Source organism: Leptidea sinapis, chromosome Z (genome assembly GCF_905404315.1).
Source record: "Leptidea sinapis chromosome Z, ilLepSina1.1, whole genome shotgun sequence".
NCBI classification, from domain to species: Eukaryota; Metazoa; Arthropoda; class Insecta; order Lepidoptera; family Pieridae; genus Leptidea; species Leptidea sinapis.
Genome location: NC_066312.1, coordinates 14,382,126 through 14,403,326, shown reverse-complemented (window position 1 = coordinate 14,403,326; position 21,201 = coordinate 14,382,126). Strand labels below are relative to the sequence as shown.

At 34.4% G+C, this 21,201-nt stretch overlaps 1 protein-coding gene across 2 annotated transcripts in view; it reads right to left on the bottom strand.

The window, feature by feature from the left end:
* LOC126978546 (tyrosine-protein kinase Abl) overlaps positions 1-21,201 on the bottom strand; it is a 52,128-nt gene extending 30,927 nt beyond the window's left edge. For both annotated transcript variants that reach the window (XM_050827474.1, XM_050827475.1), the window contains exons 1-5: positions 20,785-21,201; positions 3,752-3,851; positions 2,530-2,642; positions 1,808-2,007; positions 1,251-1,349 (exon numbers count right to left, since the gene is read on the bottom strand). In XM_050827474.1, the coding sequence (XP_050683431.1) occupies positions 1,251-1,349; positions 1,808-2,007; positions 2,530-2,642; positions 3,752-3,851; positions 20,785-20,911 (639 nt within the window). In that variant the 5' untranslated portion in view covers positions 20,912-21,201. The remainder of the gene's footprint in view (positions 1-1,250; positions 1,350-1,807; positions 2,008-2,529; positions 2,643-3,751; positions 3,852-20,784) is intronic.

Below are 21,201 nucleotides of genomic sequence, written 5' to 3'. Positions count from 1 at the left end.
CGTAAAAGGAAAATGTGAGAACGAATACTTTCCTCAATACACAAAACATTTACCTAAAATAAATATAAAGAAAAACTAGTTAATTAAGAGTACGTAAATAGCAATCGGTAATCATTTGACTTCGACAACAAGCCGTGGGCGAACGAACGAGAGCGGATAATAATTACGTAACTAACCGAGAAAATTATCAAATTAAAAGAATAATATATGTTTGGGACGAGCGGGAGATTTGATAACGTTGGTATTTGCTTTAATAGTTATTTTTTGTTAAGAGTAAATATCAATTCGATTCTGAATCAATACATTTTAGATCTCGTTTAATTGTTTTATTATTTTCTCATAAATCAAAACAGTTGTACCCACGAGCTCTGAAAAGTTTCTCATAAATAAAAATTAAAGCATAAACAGAATTTTCTGTGGAGTTATAGAATTGTAGCAGTTCAAAGAACTTTTCCTACATTTTACGCGTCGATCTTTGATAATATTTCATAATAGAAAAATATAAAATTTACCTAATAATTGTGATTAATATTCCAAGCTTAACGTTTATATTTAAACTGAACACCATTTTAATTTCATAGTTTCTGTATTTAAATATTTAAAATTAAGTATTATATATATGTCATTAAGTAGCTGCATGAATAGTGCCTACAGACAGGCGAGGATATAATATGTTAATTTTACTTCTTAATAATTAATTGAACTGCTGGGTCTGTTTGAATTATATACTACTAGCCGACCTGACAGACGTTGTTCTGTTCATAATAAATAAAATACTGTTTTTCATGAATTTGTCAATAATATTTCATAACACCAATAATTATTTTGTAAAATATACTCCCTGACAATGACGTTCTATATTATGTATAGAACGTCATTGCTCCCTGTTGTTAAATATAATGAAATTGTTTCACAGCAGAACTGTCAAACCGTGCGTCAATAAATTCTCTCATAGAAAATATTTCCATACAAAACAAATATTGGAAATTAAAATAATTATGCTTCCCAAATCGAAATAAAAACTATCCTATCTCTCAAGTTGGACTAAACTGCACTCCATGAAGTAATCCCCATTAAAATCCGTTCATTAATTTAGGATTCCATCGCGGACAAACAACGTGTCACGTAATTTATATATATTAAGATGTAATTATGCTCGAATATGACTGTCCCTTTCCTGAAATAGATAAATATATAAATCATAGTAGGTACATAGTGATGTGACATATAATGCTAAAAATATAAATTACCTTCCCATCAGAATCTTCGTTAATCCGATAGTGATACACTCTTCCCTCGTACCTCAATGAAATACTCCTTTGCCCTGGACTGGACTCAGACTCTCGCACCTTAAATTGAATAAAAATATTTAATGCGATTGCCAAATCTCATTACTAAATATATTAGCCGCTCGATTGTCAAACATTCTGAAGCTATTAATAGTGCAATAACGCAATAATAAATATTAATACAATGATTTAAAAAGTAACAATAACCAATGAATCACTGTGCACATGAAAATAATATAGACGAGTATGTTATATCAAAATGACAGCATTTTAATTAATTCATTGCGCTATATAGGTTTTACGTTCATACCAGAAAATGGAATTTAAAGTTGTTTTCTGGTTTGTATGTCTCATTGTTAAAGTGGTTAATTTAATAATTAATTATGTTCCTTATTATCAAGAACAGACTGGACCGATAAAACAAATTGAATTAAAAAAAAATGTACCCGGCAGCTTGTATTGATGGTAATTATATGCATCTATTAAATAACACAACGATGTTAACGTATAATACTCACTAGGAAGCTGCCATTGATCCCGGATGAGAGCAGGTACTCGGCAGCGTTGCGAGATATGGGGCCGTGGTACCACGAGTGCTTCTCGAGTGAGTTCACAGGAGTCACGTAGTTACTGGGCACCCAGCCTACGCCGCCCACTAGCGTGTGGGCTTCGCACCATTCACCGCTCTTGTTGTAGCTCATTATGCGTACTTGTTCCCCTATATGACATACGTGCATATTAATAAGATCGAAGCTAACCATAGCCACTACTATCTCTAACTTAAAACAGAAAATAATCTGATAAACTAAACCGCACCGCAATGTGGTTAGTATAATATTTTATTCAACAAAATTGTAATTCAAGCGGAAACACTCATTATAATATGTTAAGTTTTTTTTATGAAAATAAGGGACGAGACGAGGAGGACGTTCAGCTGATGGTAATTGAAACGATACCCATTACAGTGCAGTGCCGCTCAGGATTCGTGAAAAACCCAAAAATTCTGAGCGGCACTACAATTGCGCTCGTCACCTTGAGACATAAGATGTTAAGTCTAATTTGCCCAATAATTTTACTAGCTACGGCGCCCTTCAGACCGAAGCACAATGTTTACACATTACTGCTTCACGGCAGAAATAGGCGCCGTTGCGGTACCCATAATCTAGCCGGTTCCTGTGCAAAGGAGCCTGCCACTAGAAATAAAGTAATTACAATAAATCAAAACATCACTAATTTTTACCTTTCTTAAGGCTCAGCTGATTTTCCCCACCCGCTTGGAAATCGTATAGGGCAACAAATAACTGGGGATCATCTTCTTCATGGTGAGCCAATAGATTTTCTTTGGAAGTCCACCTGACATCGTACACACAAAATAATTTAGTCAGATCGATTTTATATTTATTTATTTATGAAAAATTTATCAAAATATTAAACGTGGAAGAATTTGGACAGAGAAATACACTTTTTAACATTAGTTTTGGAAAAGCAACTCTCCTCTGTTGTGTACATAAAACTGGCGCAGGTCGATACGAGGTTTATTTGGACAATTAATTGAAAACACAATCAAAGTGCCCTCTGAACTTTTTATGACAAACGCGAGAGTGGTTCCCGTTCCAAAAGTTCCGTACAGATGAAATAACTAAACTGGATAAAGAGTACTTTACTATTTAATTAGTATAGTCGTTAGAGCTTGCATGCACATCTAGCACCAAAACAAAGTGTCTGATAATAAAAAACGAAATTGAATATCTCGTTACTTACATTACGCGCAAAATTTCATGAATATAAAGAAAAATGGGAGATACGACTTGGTTTTCATGTAACCGTTTACTATTACAGGTAGGTAACCTTAAAATAATTCAAAGAAACAGCGTGTGATTTACAGATCTTTGTGTGTAGGTAATAAATGAACCTCTTTATACAAATTAAATTAGAAAAAAAAATTATAAACGATGCGTGACTCGAACCCACGACCTCTCGCGTTCCGTGCGAGTGCTCTTCCAACTGAGATAACAGTTCCAGTTACGTATAGTCATAAAATCTTGTACGACTTGTTCAACTCTCAGGTTGTGGCTTCATCTACAGGATCTACTTTACAGTTGATAACCTGCTCAACCCCGAACAGTTATCTCAGTTGAAAGAGCACTCGCACGGAACGCGAGAGGTCGTGGGTTCGAGTCCAGCATCGTTCATAAAATTTTGTTTTCTAATTTTATTTGTTTATTAATCCCAAAGGTGACGATTATCACATTAAAAACATAACAAATTGCTAAATTTCTTTATATTGAATCCACTTCTAGGTAACGTTTTGAGCTGATCTTGTTAAAATTAAAATTTTACGTAAAATATAACAAATAATAATTTTGTTCATAATTCTATCGTAGCTTTACAGATGTAATAAATTACTCAATTAACAATAAAATACGCTCAGTAGCCGAGTACTAAAGTGTTCCATGTCAAACCTGTTAGCGGAATCGAGCGGTTGCGGTGTCGGCGGCGCGGGGCCCTCCCCATCTGGCAGATCCGGAATGTGAGGCAGGGGACGACTCTGAAGTAGCGCTTCTGCAAATAAAACGATTTCACCGATACAGAAACATATTGATTTAAGCTACTCTATGATTTATTTTATCATTCTAAAACTTCTTTATTTGAGTTAAATATTTAGTACAAATTTTATAACAAATATTTGACGCCGAATGGTTAGTGACCCTGACCACTAAGCGAAAGGTTTCTGGTTCGAATCCCGGTAGGTGCAATCATTTATATGATTTATATGGATGTCTGTTTCCGAGTCATGGATGTTTATATGTACCTATTTATGTATGTTTATATCGTTGTCTTGTATAGAGGTGGGCGTTATAACACACAACACATTATATATTACAATATATTTTTACAACAGTATAACACATTATAAAATTTGCCACTAGACTGTTATAATATAAATTATTTTCATAGTGTTATAATTCGTTTGAAATTTAATTACAGCGCCATCTATGCACACCAGCGGAAAGTGGTGCGTTTCTTTAATGAAATTAAAATTTTGTAAATTTAATATTTTTAACAGATGGCACCTTTTCTAATTCGCTTTAGTAATTATTGCTTAGTCTTCAAAGTAATGTGAACACTTCGCATATCATAATAAAAGCTATTTTTACTTGCGAGGAACAAATATAAAATTATAACACTGTTGTTTTAGATTGAAAATTATTGTATGTACTCTTATTATTAAATTTCCAACGAGAATCATTTGTTAGAGTAAGAATCATTTGCTAGTTGTGTTTTGAAAATTATTATCATTGTTTTGAATTACAACAACTAGGTATAGTGTGAATAGTAAATTAGTTGAGTTGTTATTATTAGTTTGTTATGTAAAAAGACAATTTTAGTGTAAAAATAAAAGTTTTGTGAATAGTGTAAATATACGTTTAGTTCATAGTCATTATTCGTCGTTAAGATTGTTCTGTATAGGTACTTAGACAGGTATAAGTATAAAAATAAAGTAGGTAAGTCATGTCGCGCCAACGCACTGGAACAATTTGGAACTATTTTACCGTAGAAAATAATTCCGAAAAAAAGCAATGTGCAATTATTGTAAAAAGACTTTGTCGTACAAAAGTACAATAACCAATCTTAAATTACACTTAAAACAAAAACATGTTGTTGTTCACGAAGAGTTCAGTAATGCTGGTAGGAACGCTAATATTGAACGTGGTGAAAGTAACCATGGTGGTGGTGGTACTTTCAGTGGTGGGCATGTAACAGCAGCTTCTGAGACTGACCAGTCGCTTTTAGCTCCAGTCCCCGGACCCTCCACCCAATCAATGGCGATCGACAATCATCACATTGATTTAGCTCCTCTAGGCCCTCCAAAGAAAGTCCAAAAGATGATGTCCACCTATATTCCCCGAAAACTACGTCCTACAGAAAAAGCTCAAATGGACGAGTCCTTGTTAAAAATGATAACCAGTGACTTTCAACCTTTTGATATTGTCAATGATGAAGGATTCAGAGCTTATAGTCGAGCTTTAAATCCGAGCTATGAGATTCCATCTCGTAAAATGCTATCCAATAGATTACTAAGTGCAAAATATGAAGATAAATTGAATAATATTAAACAAATAATAAAAGAATTTTGCCAAAAGATCTGTCTTACCGTGGATTGCTGGTCATCCCGAAGTATGGAAGCGTACGTTACCGGACATGTCATACATAGTGAAACATTAGAGTATGTTTCATTTTTGTTGGAGTGTAGTGCTTTAGAAGGCCCGCATACGAGTTCGAATATAGCTCAGCAGCTGATGAGGATTGCGGACTCCTGGCAGATCAAAGATAAGATAAACTTTTTGGTGTACGACAATGCGTCTAATATGGTAAATGCTGCTAGCATACTAAACTGGTATCATTTTGGATGCTACGTTCATAAGTTAAATTTAATAGTACAAGAAGCTTTGAGCCTACCCAACGTAGCATCCACAATTACTAAGGTACAAAAGACCGTAGCGCATTTTAAAAGGAGTACCCAAGCGAAGGATAAACTTTTGAAATATCAGGTAAATGCCCAAGATGTTAGTCAAGGCAATGCGAAAACTGTGAAGATGTCAGTTCCCACCAGATGGAACTCGACGTATCTGATGCTGCAGCGGTTCTCAGATCTACAGGAGGCACTAAGGGCCACTATTCCGAACCTCAATGCAAATCTGCCTGTTATTCCGATGGAAGAGTGGAGATGCATTGAGGAACTCATTATTGTCCTAAAGCCTTTTTATGAAGCTACGGTCACGATGAGCGCCGACAAATACTTAACAGCAAGCAAAGCTCTTGTAATGACACAGGGTTTGACTTCTGTATATGAGCGACTTTTAAAAATAGAATTGTTTGCCTGTTAAACAAGTGGTGCAAACTCTAAAGGCAGGACTTAGTTCACGATTTAAAGATATTGAACACAATGAAGCCATTGGTTTGTGCACCTATCTAGACCCTAGGCTTAAACAACACGCTTTTAAAAGTCAAGATGCATTGGCAATTTTAAAATGTATCATAATTGAAAAAGCCGCCGAGTTAAATCGAGACGACGACTATGTGGCTAACAACTGCAAGATGGCTGAAGGTAACGAGGACGAAATGTCTATTTGGTCCGATTTTGACCATCAAGCAAAATATGTAAATACACCAAGATTGGCGCATACGAAGGCTGTCGACGAGGTTGAAATGTACTTGAATGAAAATTTAATTCCACGAACAGATTGCCCACTAAAGTGGTGGCGTGAACGCAAAACCGTCTATCCATCCCTGTACTCTCTTTTTATTAAGATATGCAACATAGTGGTAACGTCTGTGCCATGCGAAAGGGCTTTTTCGAAAAGTGGATTCGTAATATCAGATCGACGAACAAGGCTGACATCCTCAAAAGTCAACCAAATAATCTTCTTAAATGCCAATGAACAGCTGTAAAGAAAAACTAAAATAAACACATTTTTTAATTTTAGTGAATATTTTCAGTTTTGTCCTGATTGTACCTAATTTATGACAATTTGATAATTAGATAATAGACGCTTTCTAAAAAGCACAACAAAAAATACCAACTACCAAGTACTTAGTGTTAAAGTAATAATTCCTCTTTAAATATGTTATATTATAACACTAAATAACTATTAACTGCAAACCGCAACAACAACAAGTAACAACTATCAGCGTAAATAATTTCGATTAAAATTTATATCATCTAATATATATTACAACAGCTTGCAACAACAGTTAGAAAAATATAACACAACAGTTTAATTCATTGAAAAATTATAACAGTTTAGCCCACCTCTAGTCTTGTACCCATAGTCCAGGCTATGCCTAGTTTGAGGCAACATAATTTGTGTAAAAGTGTGTCAATATTATTATTATTATATTATAGGAAGTACATTACTTGACTATCAAAGAAATAACAATCTCACATTTAGTCATCTCAACAGTTACATTGCCTAAAAGAAACGGTGCGGTCAATGGTTATGTTTTAACATTAGATTTTTTTTTTTTTTATGGAATAGGAGGACAAACGAGCGTACGGGTCACCTGGTGTTAAGTGATCACCGCCGCCCACACATCCTGCAACACCAGAGGAATCACAAGAGCGTTGCCGGCCTTTAAGGAAGGTGTACGCGCTTTTCTTGAAGGTACCCATGTCGTATCGTCCCGGAAACACCGCACAAGGAAGCTCATTCCACAGCTTCGTGGTACGAGGAAGAAAGCTACTTGAAAACCGCACTGTGGAGGACCGCCACACATCCAGATGGTGGGGATGATATCGTAACTTGTGGCGTGTCGTGCGAAGGTGAAATTTTAGATATTTATAGAATTTATAATAATAGGAGTTAGTTTATATTATAATGTGTACCTTTGGAGAGGTAGGTAACACTGCTTTAGTAGAATATTCAAAATTAAGTAGATCGTTTCTAGTATATCAATAACTTCGAGATCATTAACCAATATTACAGAACCCAATATATAGGTGGGTTTATATTTTTATTCTATTTATATAATTAAAGTACATATATGATTTATTTTTATTCTATTTATATCATTAAAGTACATATATGATTTATTTTTAATTTGATTAAATTATTTTTAATGACATCATCTAGCTATACTTAGGCCCCTTATTCATAATAGTCTGCTAAGTCACCTAAGTCAGAATGAGAAAAAACACTTCTTAGCGGCTGCTTAAAGTTAGCGGACCATTATGAATAAGGGAGTAAGTGTTTTGGAAAGGGTGTGTGAAATAGTTGGTTTAGATGATTTCATGTCAATAACAGGTATCTATGATATTAAAATTAATGTTTGATTGTGCATAATTAATGCACTGCGAAGCCGTTCATCCGATTGCGGTGACATTTTGCCAACTTAGTGCTTAACCGATATGGTTATAGGCATGGTCTAAGTTAAAAAATTTCAAGTTTATTTAACGTAATATAAATCTGTAGCCTTTGTCTGTAATCAATCCTTTTATTACTACCTGACAACAATCCTATCATTTTTTTTTTATGACGAAAGTTGTAGAAGTTCAATCATTACAATAATTATTTCGTTTCTCTCTGTTCTTGTAATGGAATATATACTCGTATATTGCGCATATTTCATATATGCGCAAGTATATATATATATATATACTGAATCTGGCCATAAATACTACTACAATTAAAACTAAACAAAATTTTACATTTGAATTTGGAATCTTTCATTTTTATATGATTGTTCATTGGCGCCAATAAATTGTACAATATTTTGCTATCTTAAATTAAAGTGGGGTGATAAAGAGAACCGAATCGCTGTGATTGCATTACACAAAGTAGGTACAAATGGAGCTTATTATTGGAGACAAATGCAAATTTTATATTCTCCATACGCTTGGTATTAGTAAAATGTTTCAGTACCGGGCTATTAATAGGTAGAATGAGACCTCCTCTGTTTGTGACAGAAAAAGATCTGGCCGTCCACGTAGTGTTCGTACGAAAAAGGTGTTTAAAGCAGTAAGGGGAAGAATTCTAATAAAACCTGTCCGAAAGCAAGATTTATCTCGGGAGATGAAGATAGCACGTAGAACCATGTCGCGTAACTTAAAGGATGACTTAGGACTTGCAGCCTATTAGAGACGTACTGGTAATTTCTTAACTGAACATTTTAAAAAGGATAGGGTGGTAAACTCGAAACAAGTACTGAAGCGGTACGCAAAGGGAGGTCACAGAAAATTTTTGTTCACGGATGAGAAAATATTTACAATTGAGCAACATTTTAACAAACAAAATGACCGTATTTATGCTCAAATGTTTAAGGAATTATTAATCATATTGCAACGTGGGCACTATCCGACTTCAGTGATGGTTTGGTGGGGTTTTAGCTATGAAGGAGCGACTGAGTCATACTTTTGTGAAAAACGTATCAAAACATTGGCACAAGTGTATCAAGATACCATTCTTGTGAAGGTAGTGAAGCCCCTTAACAACGCCATGTTCAATAATTAAGAATAGTGCTTCCAGCAAGACTCGGCGCCGGGTAATAAAGCTCGGGCTACGCAGTCTTGGTTTAAAACGAACGTTTCGGACTTCATCAGAGTCCCTTAGATGTCATTATATTAGCCTAACTACCATTATACGAGGGCTGCACTAAAGTATCGGGAATGGAATATTTCCACTGTTCCTTTCATATTAAAATCTTTTTAATTGAAAACTCCTTGGTTTTATAAATCCAATATAATTTATTTATTTAAAAAAAGATTCTCGGTCTTGTCACAAGGTCTTTTCAAACTTGTTTAGTCGTTGAGAAAATGGAATTGACTCGAGAAAATTCTAGAGCGATGATTTATTGACTTTCGAAGTGGTTTAACACAAAAACAGTGTGTTGCCCGGATGATTTCTGCATTTGGTGATGAAGCCCCATCCATAACCACAATTTATCGCTGGTTTGCTGAATTTCAACGTGGACGTGTCAAGCTCAGTGATGATCCCCGTCAAGGTCCTCCAAAAACTGCAGTCACCAAAGAAAACGTTGATGCTGTGCGTAAGCTGATTGAGGAAGATCGACATGTGAACTTTAGACATTGGCATGAGTCAAATATAAATAATCTTGCATTAACCAATTAGGTGTAAAAAAGTTGTTTTCCCGATGGATGCCGCATTTGCTCTGTGAAGAGCAAGAAGCGGTTCGCGTTACTTGGTGCGTCAGAACTCTCGAAAGATTCCACGCAGGATCCTCCAATGCTGTAAACAACATCGTATCAGGTGACGAATCCTGGATATACGCGTACGAACCCGAAACAAAAAACCAGTCACGAGTTTGGGTGTTCGAAAATGAGTTAAAGCCAACAAAAATTGTTCGTTCACGGAGTGTTGCAAAAAAAATGGTGGCCACGTTTGCCTCCAAAACTGGCCATGTTGCGACTATTCCTCTTGAGGGACAAAGAACGATTAATGCAGAATGGTGTGATAGCATTTGTTTTGCCATAGGACGTTTCTGAACTCCGTAAAGAGAACTGCAACCGCCGCATCACCCTCCATCACGACAATGCGAGTTCTCACACCGCGCACAGAACAAAAGAGTTTTTAGAGTAAGAAAACATAGAATTAGTAGACCATCCGCCGTACAGCCCCGACCTAAGCCCTGATGATTTCTATACTTTCCCTAAAATAAAGAATAAATTGCGTGGTCAGAGATTTTCATCATCTTAAGAAGCTGTGGACGCCTACAAAACGGCCATTTTGGATACCCCAACTTCCGAATGGAATGGTTGCTTCAATGATTGGTTCCATCGTATGGAAAAATGTGTCAAATTTCGCGGAGAATACTTCGAAAAGCAAGAAATACATTTTTAAATAGTAGTGTTATGTCACTTCCTTGATTCCCAAAATTTTCAGTGCCGCCCTCGTAATAATATCAACGTTACTTGGTGAACAGGACAATAGGAAATCATGTGATATTCAAACATTTAATCATTATAACCGGAACAATATTTTATTAGAAATTGTACTATCGCAGATCCCATCGCAGTCTGTCTTTAAAGCGGATTACACTTGTGAGTCATCAAATAAAATGCTCTTTCAAGTAAGACTTTAATTCATACCTTAAGTATTACTAATTAGTTGAGCACTTGTACTACACTATCGTTACACAGCTCACCTAAAGTAGTACTTGGAGCATACTAAAGAAATTGACTGACAAAAAATTATTATTTGATTATAAGGGGCCATGTCCATTTTTTAATAACGGAGAATGTATTTTAATGTCCCTGCTGTAGCGTATTGTAATAAGTAGATACCTGCCATCGGCTTCAGACTGTTTCATTCCTTATAAAATGCATAATTGTAGCTTCTTAAAAACGAAGTTGATAAAGCGTTCAAAAAAAAGACGGCTCTACGTGCTTTTAATTAGTAGTAGTTGTTAATTATACCTATTAATTGTGGGTACGTTCAGCTGGTCTCGCGTGATTGAATAATAATAAAAATATAAATAAATATACAAATAAAAAAAAACTGAAAAGTATAAAATAACTAAAAAATTTATTTAATAAACATCTTATGCAAACCTTTACCTTAAATATTAATTTGAGTGTCAGATAACAATAACAATATATAACAAACAAATGAAAATTCGAAAAGCCGTATAAAAAAAAATACAATTATTACCATTCATGTAGACAAAAATTTTCATAAAATTAAAACTACTGGGCCAAACTATGTATATATCACGTAAATCGGATCATAAATCTCAGCGTAATCGGTGTACTTACATAAAAAAATACCGATCGAATTGAGAACCTCCTCCTTTTAGAAGTCGGTTAATGAAATTACTATGATTTGAAATGTTTTAGAGTGATGAAAAAATTCAGTTCATAGAAAGTAATCGTTGAAAGTTGCAGCGCTGAGCGTGGATAAAACCATACTCACAGGCTTTGCAAAAAATTGTGCTATTGTAGCTGTAAAACTCCAGGGAAACAATTGTGCGAGCCGTGCATTACTGTGAAAATAAATATTTTTTATTAAAACGTGATATTATTTCTATGCAAGTGACCACATTGTTTACTAAAGAGAGCAACCCAGATCATTAAGATCGAAAAACATTTGAAGGATTGAAGAAAACATATGATTGAATTCAATTAACTGAAGTTATTTATCTTATAAATAATTTCTATTGGATTGAACAGGATCTAGATTTAGCCAATACAAGAATGTTTCGTTCAACGTTCCCTGCATGATAATCAAAGTACATATTTCCCGGAAGTAGGAGTATATTTAACCACTTCAATAAAGGGTTCCCGTAGCCCTACAAATACATTAGCAAATAATCAATACATTAAATAAAACTGTAAAGGTCGCGACTCGCGTGTCGAAACGTTGCACACATTTGCAAATTTTATTCTTTATATTTAAATAGTAGTTCTAGTCTGACAATTCTCACGCCTTTAGGCACCCATTAATTAATTATTAGTGTATTAATCTTGGTAATAATAAAGTACTTGCCCGCACTTACGGACTTTAGCGAACAAGGTGGCAGAAGCGGCTTAGTGTAAAAGGAACAATGTAAGTAGTCAAATGAGCCTTTAATTTGTATTAAAGTACAGAAAAATTAAGAACAAATAGCCTTTCTTACATTATTTAATATGAAAACTCGTAAAACAGTTTCGAGGATTCTTGTCCTCTCCGTCACAAAACAAAGGCGTGTGTCGCATTTTAGACAGTAAACCGTAGTTTTTTTTTTCGTTGCAGTTCATACAACGACCTTATTCCTTCACTCACGGAAAGTGCGCAACTCCATCGTAACTGTCAGCCGGTCTTCGTTTAAAAACGTGCCTGTTCGTGCTTTCTTCCGTTTTCTGATAGTTAGCACTTCTATTTGTGCTGATTAAACCACGGTATATTTCGTACCGAAAGTCTTTCAGCCGCATGCATTTAGTGTCAGAGCCTTTGTGTTTGCGGCTACAAAATTCAAGTGGTGTTGATGTAAGTCCCCAAACTGTGCGAAATCGACTGCATGAGTACGGCCTACGAGCTCGACGCCCAATTACTTGCCCACCGATACGTCAAATCGCGCCCGTCCAAATGAGTGGTGTAGAGAACGCAGAACATGGACCCAGGAACAATGGGATGAAATTATGTTTTCCGATAAGTCACGATTTGGGTTTAGGCCTGATACAAGAAGGGTGTGAGTGTATTGTCGGCCCGGAAATACTGAAAGGCTTAGATGCATTCAGGAAGTTCATCCATACAGCGGCTCAACAGTTATGGCATACCATAACTGTATGCGGATATTATGAAGAACAGGCGAACTTAGCTCGTTTTTGTAAATATAAACATGAACGCTGAAAATTACGTTGAGGATATTCTTAGACCTTATGTCCATCCACTTGCACAAATCTTTGGCTCCGATTTTACGTTAATGCATGACAATGCGCGTTCACATACAGCTCGGCGAACCAGTCAATACTTGGCAACGGAGAACGTCCGGGTATTGCCCAGGCCTGCACAATCGCCAGACCTCAACCCCATCGAGCACGCATGGGAGATGCTCCAGAGACGTGTTTTGAAGGACTTGGACCGAGTGACAACAACCCAACAGCTGAAGGATTTGCTACAATTCCATTGGGAGCGAATACCGCAAGATGACATAAACAATCTCTATAATTCAATGAATAATCGTTGCCGACAAGTTCTGAATAGCAGAGGAGATCATGCTTTGTATTAAATTATCCTATTATTTCACAATAAATTCATTTTGTTTAGAAATTTCATTTTGTTAAAAAATGTTTAGTTGCTTATGTACCTTAGTTTCTGTAGTATATTCTAATATTGTTAATTTCTGTTATTAAAAGAACTTATAAAGACAACAGGTGTTATTTTTACATCATAGGACCCTAAAAATATCATTTTATTAATAAAATACAACATTATAATGTGGCAAACCATCCAAAAATTTAAATTAGTACATGTTGCTTAGACTTTTTTGATGTGTGTATTTTAAGGATTAACAGCACATAGTGTACCAAACATTACTTAATGAAAGGAGCATCATCTCACCTAAATTGTATGGGCTAGATATTTCAAAATTCCTTCTTCTATAGGGCATATCGTTATACGTCACGAAATACCAATAAAAAAATTTAGGTAGGTCCACCTGGAGCACTGTTGTATTTACAATTTTATCACTACAAAAATTTATGTTAATATTAATTTATAATTACATACACGAATTAACAAAACTACTAAATTCTAAACAAACTGAACTTTAAAAGTATGATTACTAAATAATTTAATTCTGATATATATAATGCATGTGTACTAAGTAACTATTAACCATATTTCAATAAAAAAATCATTGAGTATAACTACTCAAGTATATATATTGTCCTAGCAGTAAAGTTAGTTCAGAACTCGTGACAAGAATAACTATATACCCCGAAGAAGACCAGTTGCCATATTTAGCCCATGCAATTTAGGTCAGATCAAGATTTGTTCATGATGTTTTTGCACGTGTTTCAATGTTATAATGAGTAATATGTTCCTTAGAACTAGCAATATGTTATGTTATCCTGTCCTGCCCTTTGCGCTATGTAAAGTAAAACTCGAAATAGTAAGATCAAAATCGCTGAGTATAATGATATTTTTGAGCAGTTGTAATATTAATAACTCAAATTTTCGAATGATTGTTTATATACCTTGTTACAATCTACTAAAATTTACATTTCTATTTTTACAAGATTATTTGGTAAAGGTTGCGGACCCCTTTAAACAATATATACTACATAATATTACACGACGCAGAGTACACAGAGTGCACAGAGTTTCACGCCTTATCGACTCAACCGATCATCATGAAATATTGCACATGGGCTTGCAGAAAAGGACATAGGATTTCAATTATTCCTTTTATATATCGAATATCGGCGCAATAAAGCTATGGAAGAAAAGAGAAGCAGTTTCTCAGAAGATTCTCGAGGTAGGGGAGAAGAATTTGGGATATACATATATATATATATATATATATATATATATATATATATATATATATGCATACCTATGTATGCGCCGAGAGTACGTCTAGGAAATACATCTCGGAAAGTTTGTATGTTTATTTATTAGTTTGTGTTTTGACATCATTTCCAGGGTATCTTATTTGTATATGTACCTAATGTACGCGGAGATCACCATATCTTTGTACGATAGCTTTTTATATTTACATTCGAAATAGATTTCGATACTTTTAATTTTTAATTTTATTGTTGATGCTTGTGCTTTAGTGGTGATATATAAATCAGCATCAAGGAAATGATACGAGCAAATGATACTCGACTTATTGGATTTGTAATATTATTCACTACTCTCTCTTGCTTCCAACTGGCGCCAATTCTCTATCATTATATCGTGTACGGAAAAGCGAAGATTAGCTTTTACAGATTTGCGGTATAAATAAGTATCAATAATCACTAGGCAACGATACGTCCGTGATGCCGTGTAAATAGTTTGTTATTGTTCGAATTCTTGTAAGGCAATGGCTTTTTGTACACAAAATACAATATTGCTAATTCACTAGACTTCTAAATTTAATTATGTATAAGATTTTATAAAGATTATGATGATTTTATAAGATTAAGAGATCTAAAAAAGAGCGTCTCTAAAGTTTTACTTTTTTACTGTGTGCTCAATACGTCCTCTCTTCTGTCTCATTCTGACAAGCGGGAGAGAAAGGGATGTGAATACTTGTCAATAATTGTACCATAATTAATGAAAAAATATTCGTTTTACTAAATTATACACGCTTATTGCTTTTTGCCAGTCCATCTTATATAAATATAATAAAATAACCGGTGATAAGTCACACCATCTTTTTTTTGTGTCGTTAACGTATTATTTGAGAACTTTTTTATAGCACATTTAGGCTTGGTGATTGACATACAGTTGACACATGACTAAGGAGACATATGTTATCTTTAAGCACACTTTTGTCGTTTTGCTTTCAGACTGCGAATGATATGTCTATATGTACATAGAACGTCATTGGATATGCCATAAAACATCATAACGCAGAGAAAAACATCTAATTACTCCCTTAAGTTGAACGCAGCTTAGTAACGTAACCTATTTTCATACAAACTGTAATTTTGAAATACCTAGGTAACACGGAAAATGTTTAGAAAATGAAAAACAGCTTAATGTAGAAAGTTGCCAATGCTTTTATTGTATTTCGAAGTAATCTCCGTTCCTCTCTACACATCGTCGCATTCGATGGAACCAGTGAGAAAAGCAGTGGGCCCATTCTTCCTTAGGGGTCTCTTCTATGGGATTTTCGTACGCTTTCACCGCATCTTCAGGGTTTGTAACGCGAATACCTCAAATTTTATCTTTAGTTCTTGGGCATGAATAAAAGTAGCAGGGCGCACAGGTCAGGACTGTATGGCGGATGACTCATTATCTCGACACCTGCCATAGTCAAATATTCAACAGTCCGTTTTGCGGAGTGCGCTGAAGCATTATCGTGGTGAAGGAGGATCCTGCTTCGAGGGCGCTGCTGTCTAATTTTTTCCAAGACAACAGGCAAACAGCGATTGACATACCAGTCTGCAGTAAGTATCTTCTAGCACAACTGTTGCGAAATGACCTTTCCGACCAAAGAATGAGGCAATCATCTTTTTTCCTTGACTTCTTCCTTTCTTTACCTTAGCCGATCCTCGAAAGGAAACACCCACTGAGCTGATTGTCTTTTGGTTTCGGGTTCATAGCAATATATACAGCTTTCATCACCAGTGACGATGTCAAACACAGCATTTGAGCCACCGCCGTTGAACTTATCTAACATTTGGCGACACCAGTTCATGCGAAGGTGTTTCTGGTCGTCGGTTAAAGTATGGAGAATCCATCTGGTACAAAGCTTCCTGACGCCTAAATGATCGTGTAATATTTTTTGAACTTGAATCATACCAATGCCTAGGCTTGCCCGTATCTGCTGATAGGTAACTCTTATCTTCCTCTATCATGCATCGCACAGCACTGATGTTATCATCAGTAGTCGCTGTTAAAGGACGTCCCTCACGCATGATGATCCATCATTGAGATTGCTACGTCCACGCTTAAACTCGTTTAACCAATTGTTAATAGTGGCACGAGATGGAGCTTCATTAAGAAATGCTAATCGCAGCCTATCATAGCTTTGTTGTTGAGTGAGCCCACAACGAAAGTCATCATAAATCATTGACCGAAAATTTTCTCGCGTCAGGTTCATTTTCATGTGTAACAAGAGTTTTAGATTTGCCGCCAATTGACAAAATCAAATGACAAATTAATGCAATATACTACATTAGGTTACCAAACAGTTCTAAAATTGAAATTCAAAAAAGTTTTCATCAGCAATGTTTCTAACTGGCCAGTTCTAAACATTTTTAGTGTAACCCTCGTATGTAACATTATCTGAACAACTTTACGGCGGGACAACAGTTATAACCGGTCGAATACGCTGTCACCTCGTCAATCGTAAGACGATGTTGGTTCATTCCAGATTAAAACGGTTGAAAAATAATATTATTATAAACTTAAAAAAAAACTAAAACGAACTCTATCGTCTTCATATCCCTATGAAGTACTTTATTAAAAAAAAGCGTACGCCCTCCCTAAAAACCGGAAACATTACAATCAGATACCTACCATCTTATTAGCTGTGACGGCTTGCACACATATACACAATAACAAGTAAAACACAAAATGAATGAATATAACAATGACATTATTTACTGGTTCCATCCATTGTTAAGCCTTGTGCCTATATTCAATTGTAATTCAAGGTTTAAATGCTGATAGCAACGTTATTGCGTTCGTAAACTAGTAAGTAATATTTGGTACATACACATTTTCTCTCAATACGTCCGTAATTTTTAACAATAGATGTAAACATAACTTGCTATGTACTATATACATACATAGCTATGTAGTGCCGTGTTTTCAGGACAATCCTTTGAAGCAAAGTGTGTACACCATTTTATTATTTTTTTTAATCTTCCAAGATATTATAATTTATTTGTTATGATTAAGTAGCGGATATAGCTCTAGTTTTGCTCTTGGGCCTAATTTGATTGTTATAAGTGTATAAAAATAACAGCACAAAAGAGAACTCAAAACATGTAACATTACATGAATTTTTTATGGTTTTACTGACTATACTACACAAAAGGTTGAAATACCTTGAGAGCCTATCATTTGCTACGCTATCCATTGGTGAAAACAGCAGTTTATCATGAACAGACAGACGCTGCAGAGGATTTTGTTTTATAATATGTAGTGATTATTGGTAGTTATAATAAAATTACAAGTGATTACTAGTTCCTCTGTTAAAACCTTTAGCTGAATAGGCAGCAACATCAATAGCTATTTTGTGGTAATCTATGAGACCATGAATCTTGATGTACATTCGCATAAAGCATATATTTATTAATAATTAGAAAATCAAGATTACAGAAACATAAAACTTACTATCAATATACCAACCTAAGTGTTATCAGTTAAAACAATATCAGATAATTTGATAAAATATACTAAGCTGAACATCAATATAATGTTGATCTGTTTTAATCTAAGGTACCTACATAATAGTATAAAAAAAGGCAAATTCGCTATGCAATGCAATGCATACTTAATTTTAAGTGTCTATTAAATGATAACAAAAGGGCATACTATGTAGTGTTGCAAACATTGTTAATATTTTGTGTATGTGTGGGAGAAAATATTATACATACCTTTAATGAATGTTACTTTCTAGCATAAATTAACTCACTGTAAACACCAACTTGATATCTGTCTTTCTAATTTATTTTAATTAACAATGAACAAAACAATAAAGATTCGAGCCATAATAATTATAACCTTTAAGTAACATACTTATAGCTAAATATTTGGTGCCTATTTCTGCCCTGAAGCAGTAATATGTTAACATTATTGTATTTCGGTCTGAAGGGAGCCATAGCTAGTTAAATTTCTGGGCAAATGAGACTTAACATCTTTTGTCTCAAGGTGACAAGCGCAATTGGAGTGCCTCCAGAATTTTTGGGGTTTTCAAGAATTTCAAGAGCGGGACTGCATTGTAATGGGTAGGGTGTATAAATTACCATTAGCTGAATGTCATGCTCGTCTCATTATCGTATTATATATTATCTCGTTCATAAAAAAAAGTATTAGTTTTACTCTGTTTCTATCTCACTTTTACACCAATCACACTCAACCTCATGCCAATCTATTAAGAGTTTCTTGCTTCTCTATAAACATGAATTAGGGCCTGTTTTATAGTTCTATATTTCATATGGTTTGGGGCCAAATTCAACATGTAACTAAAACATATTATGTTTTTGTAAAGAATTTGCTGTGTCTTGTATTAACTTTATTCCACACCCTAGACATGTCGAAATCAAACAGATCAATCTTTGTTGAGTGTGATATGACTGAGAACCCCAAATTTGTAACATTTGGTTAATTACTGTAAACTAAACATTGCCTTGTTGATCTGGTTCAAGTGCTTCTTTAAAGGACAACTAGAGAACCCAAGTAGGTGAACTTATCAAGTCTTTCTATCACCTCACCATCAATGAGTGTCAAACCTATATGGCATAATAACTCTTTTGTTTTTAAAAATAAAAAGTATATATTAAAAACTTTACAGTCATGGTTTTTTGGCTGTCTTTTACAAACATTTATTTCATATGGTAGATTTTTTTATATTGGATTACAGATTATTTGTGCTAAGTGTGAGAAAGTAAAGTTGTTCAATGAAGTGTAGGTCTTCCAGGTGATTCCCATTTTTCTGAGGTAAACCTCTGACATGTATTTGATAATAATTTTGATCACAAAATCTACAATTACCATTAAGAATATTTTTACTAATACTTTGACATTATAATAACCAATTCAATCAGTAGTATTGTACATAATATTTTTTTGATTATTATGAGTAAGAAAATACTTTTTAAAGGATTAAGAAGTGTACTTGTCCTGTAATTATTATATAAGGTATTTTTATATGATAATAAGTGACAAGATGAGCAGGACGTTCAGCTGATGGTGCTTGATACTTACTGCCCATTATAATGCAGTAAGGTATTTGTGTCAAAGTTACATTTTTTTTTAATTTATCTATTTCAATTGACTGACCGACTGCAGTTGACAGGAGTTGTTATAGTATTTTTCACAGTGGTCATTGTGAAGTATTTGAGGTGGTATTTTTGATTAAAATAATGCTTAAGACTTTTAATATTGAATAAAATTCATTGTTGGCTGTTTGTATCACTTACTGAAATCCAGAATCGAACACCAATTAAAAGATGACTTAGGCCTGAGAAAACAGGTATCAGAAACTTACTAAACTTTAAAGACTAATTGTATTACAAAAAGTTTTCATTTAATAAAGGCTTATCAGCTTATCATTCCCATTGCATAATCATATAACGAGAGAAGATATACTATGACAATTTTGTATATTACAGACATTATTATATACTCTATCAGTTAAAAAGAGTGGCTATTGAGTTTCTTGTATGTATTCTCATGAGACGGTACATATGGTAGATTCAGTAATTAAAAAGAAATATTTAAAGTGATGATTCAATAGTGCTTGAAAATAATATTTTAAGTGGATGTACTAATTATATAAAATATGTAATCAATGAATTGTGTATTGTTCCACTAGGACTAAATAGCTCAGACATGAGGACAACATTTGTATTCACATAACACAGAAAGAAACAGTATGTTTAATGAAAAATGCTGGCAGTGCAGTATAGTGTATACTACATCAAAATATATATGTGTGATATGTATATTAAACTGAAATAAGTCTACTATTAGTAAGTATAAAAATTTGCCAAACAATATATGAATATAGTAGAGTTGTTAAGAATTCCTAATTAGAGTAAGGTACTGCATATTTTTAAAAATTCTTTAAACATTTTTAATTACAAATTTGGAATTGAATAATGACTCACCACTGTGTTCGGTAAAAATATTTGAGCCAAGCATGCGGGGGTCTTTCGGCACCCGGGGCTTATTTCTTGTTGAACGTATAGAAGCGCCGCTGGTTGTACCGCGTTCTTTCGCCTGTTGGGCCCCCATTTTTCTTTATTACGACAGCCACCCTACCGGTAGCTGTCTCAATGCCAGTATACGACACTGAAGTCTGAACCCTTTTTCACCTATATAACTAATTCAATAAGTTCAATCATATCGGAATGAATATTTGATTCATTTTAATGTTCAGGAAATGGTTAAATAAATTACACACTAAACTTTGTACACTTAAACTACTAAAGAATATATACATTTGAAACGCGGTTGGTATACTTAGAAAATTATTGAAAAACATTAGCGGAAATCTCTTACGACAAACACTATTTCCGCCATTA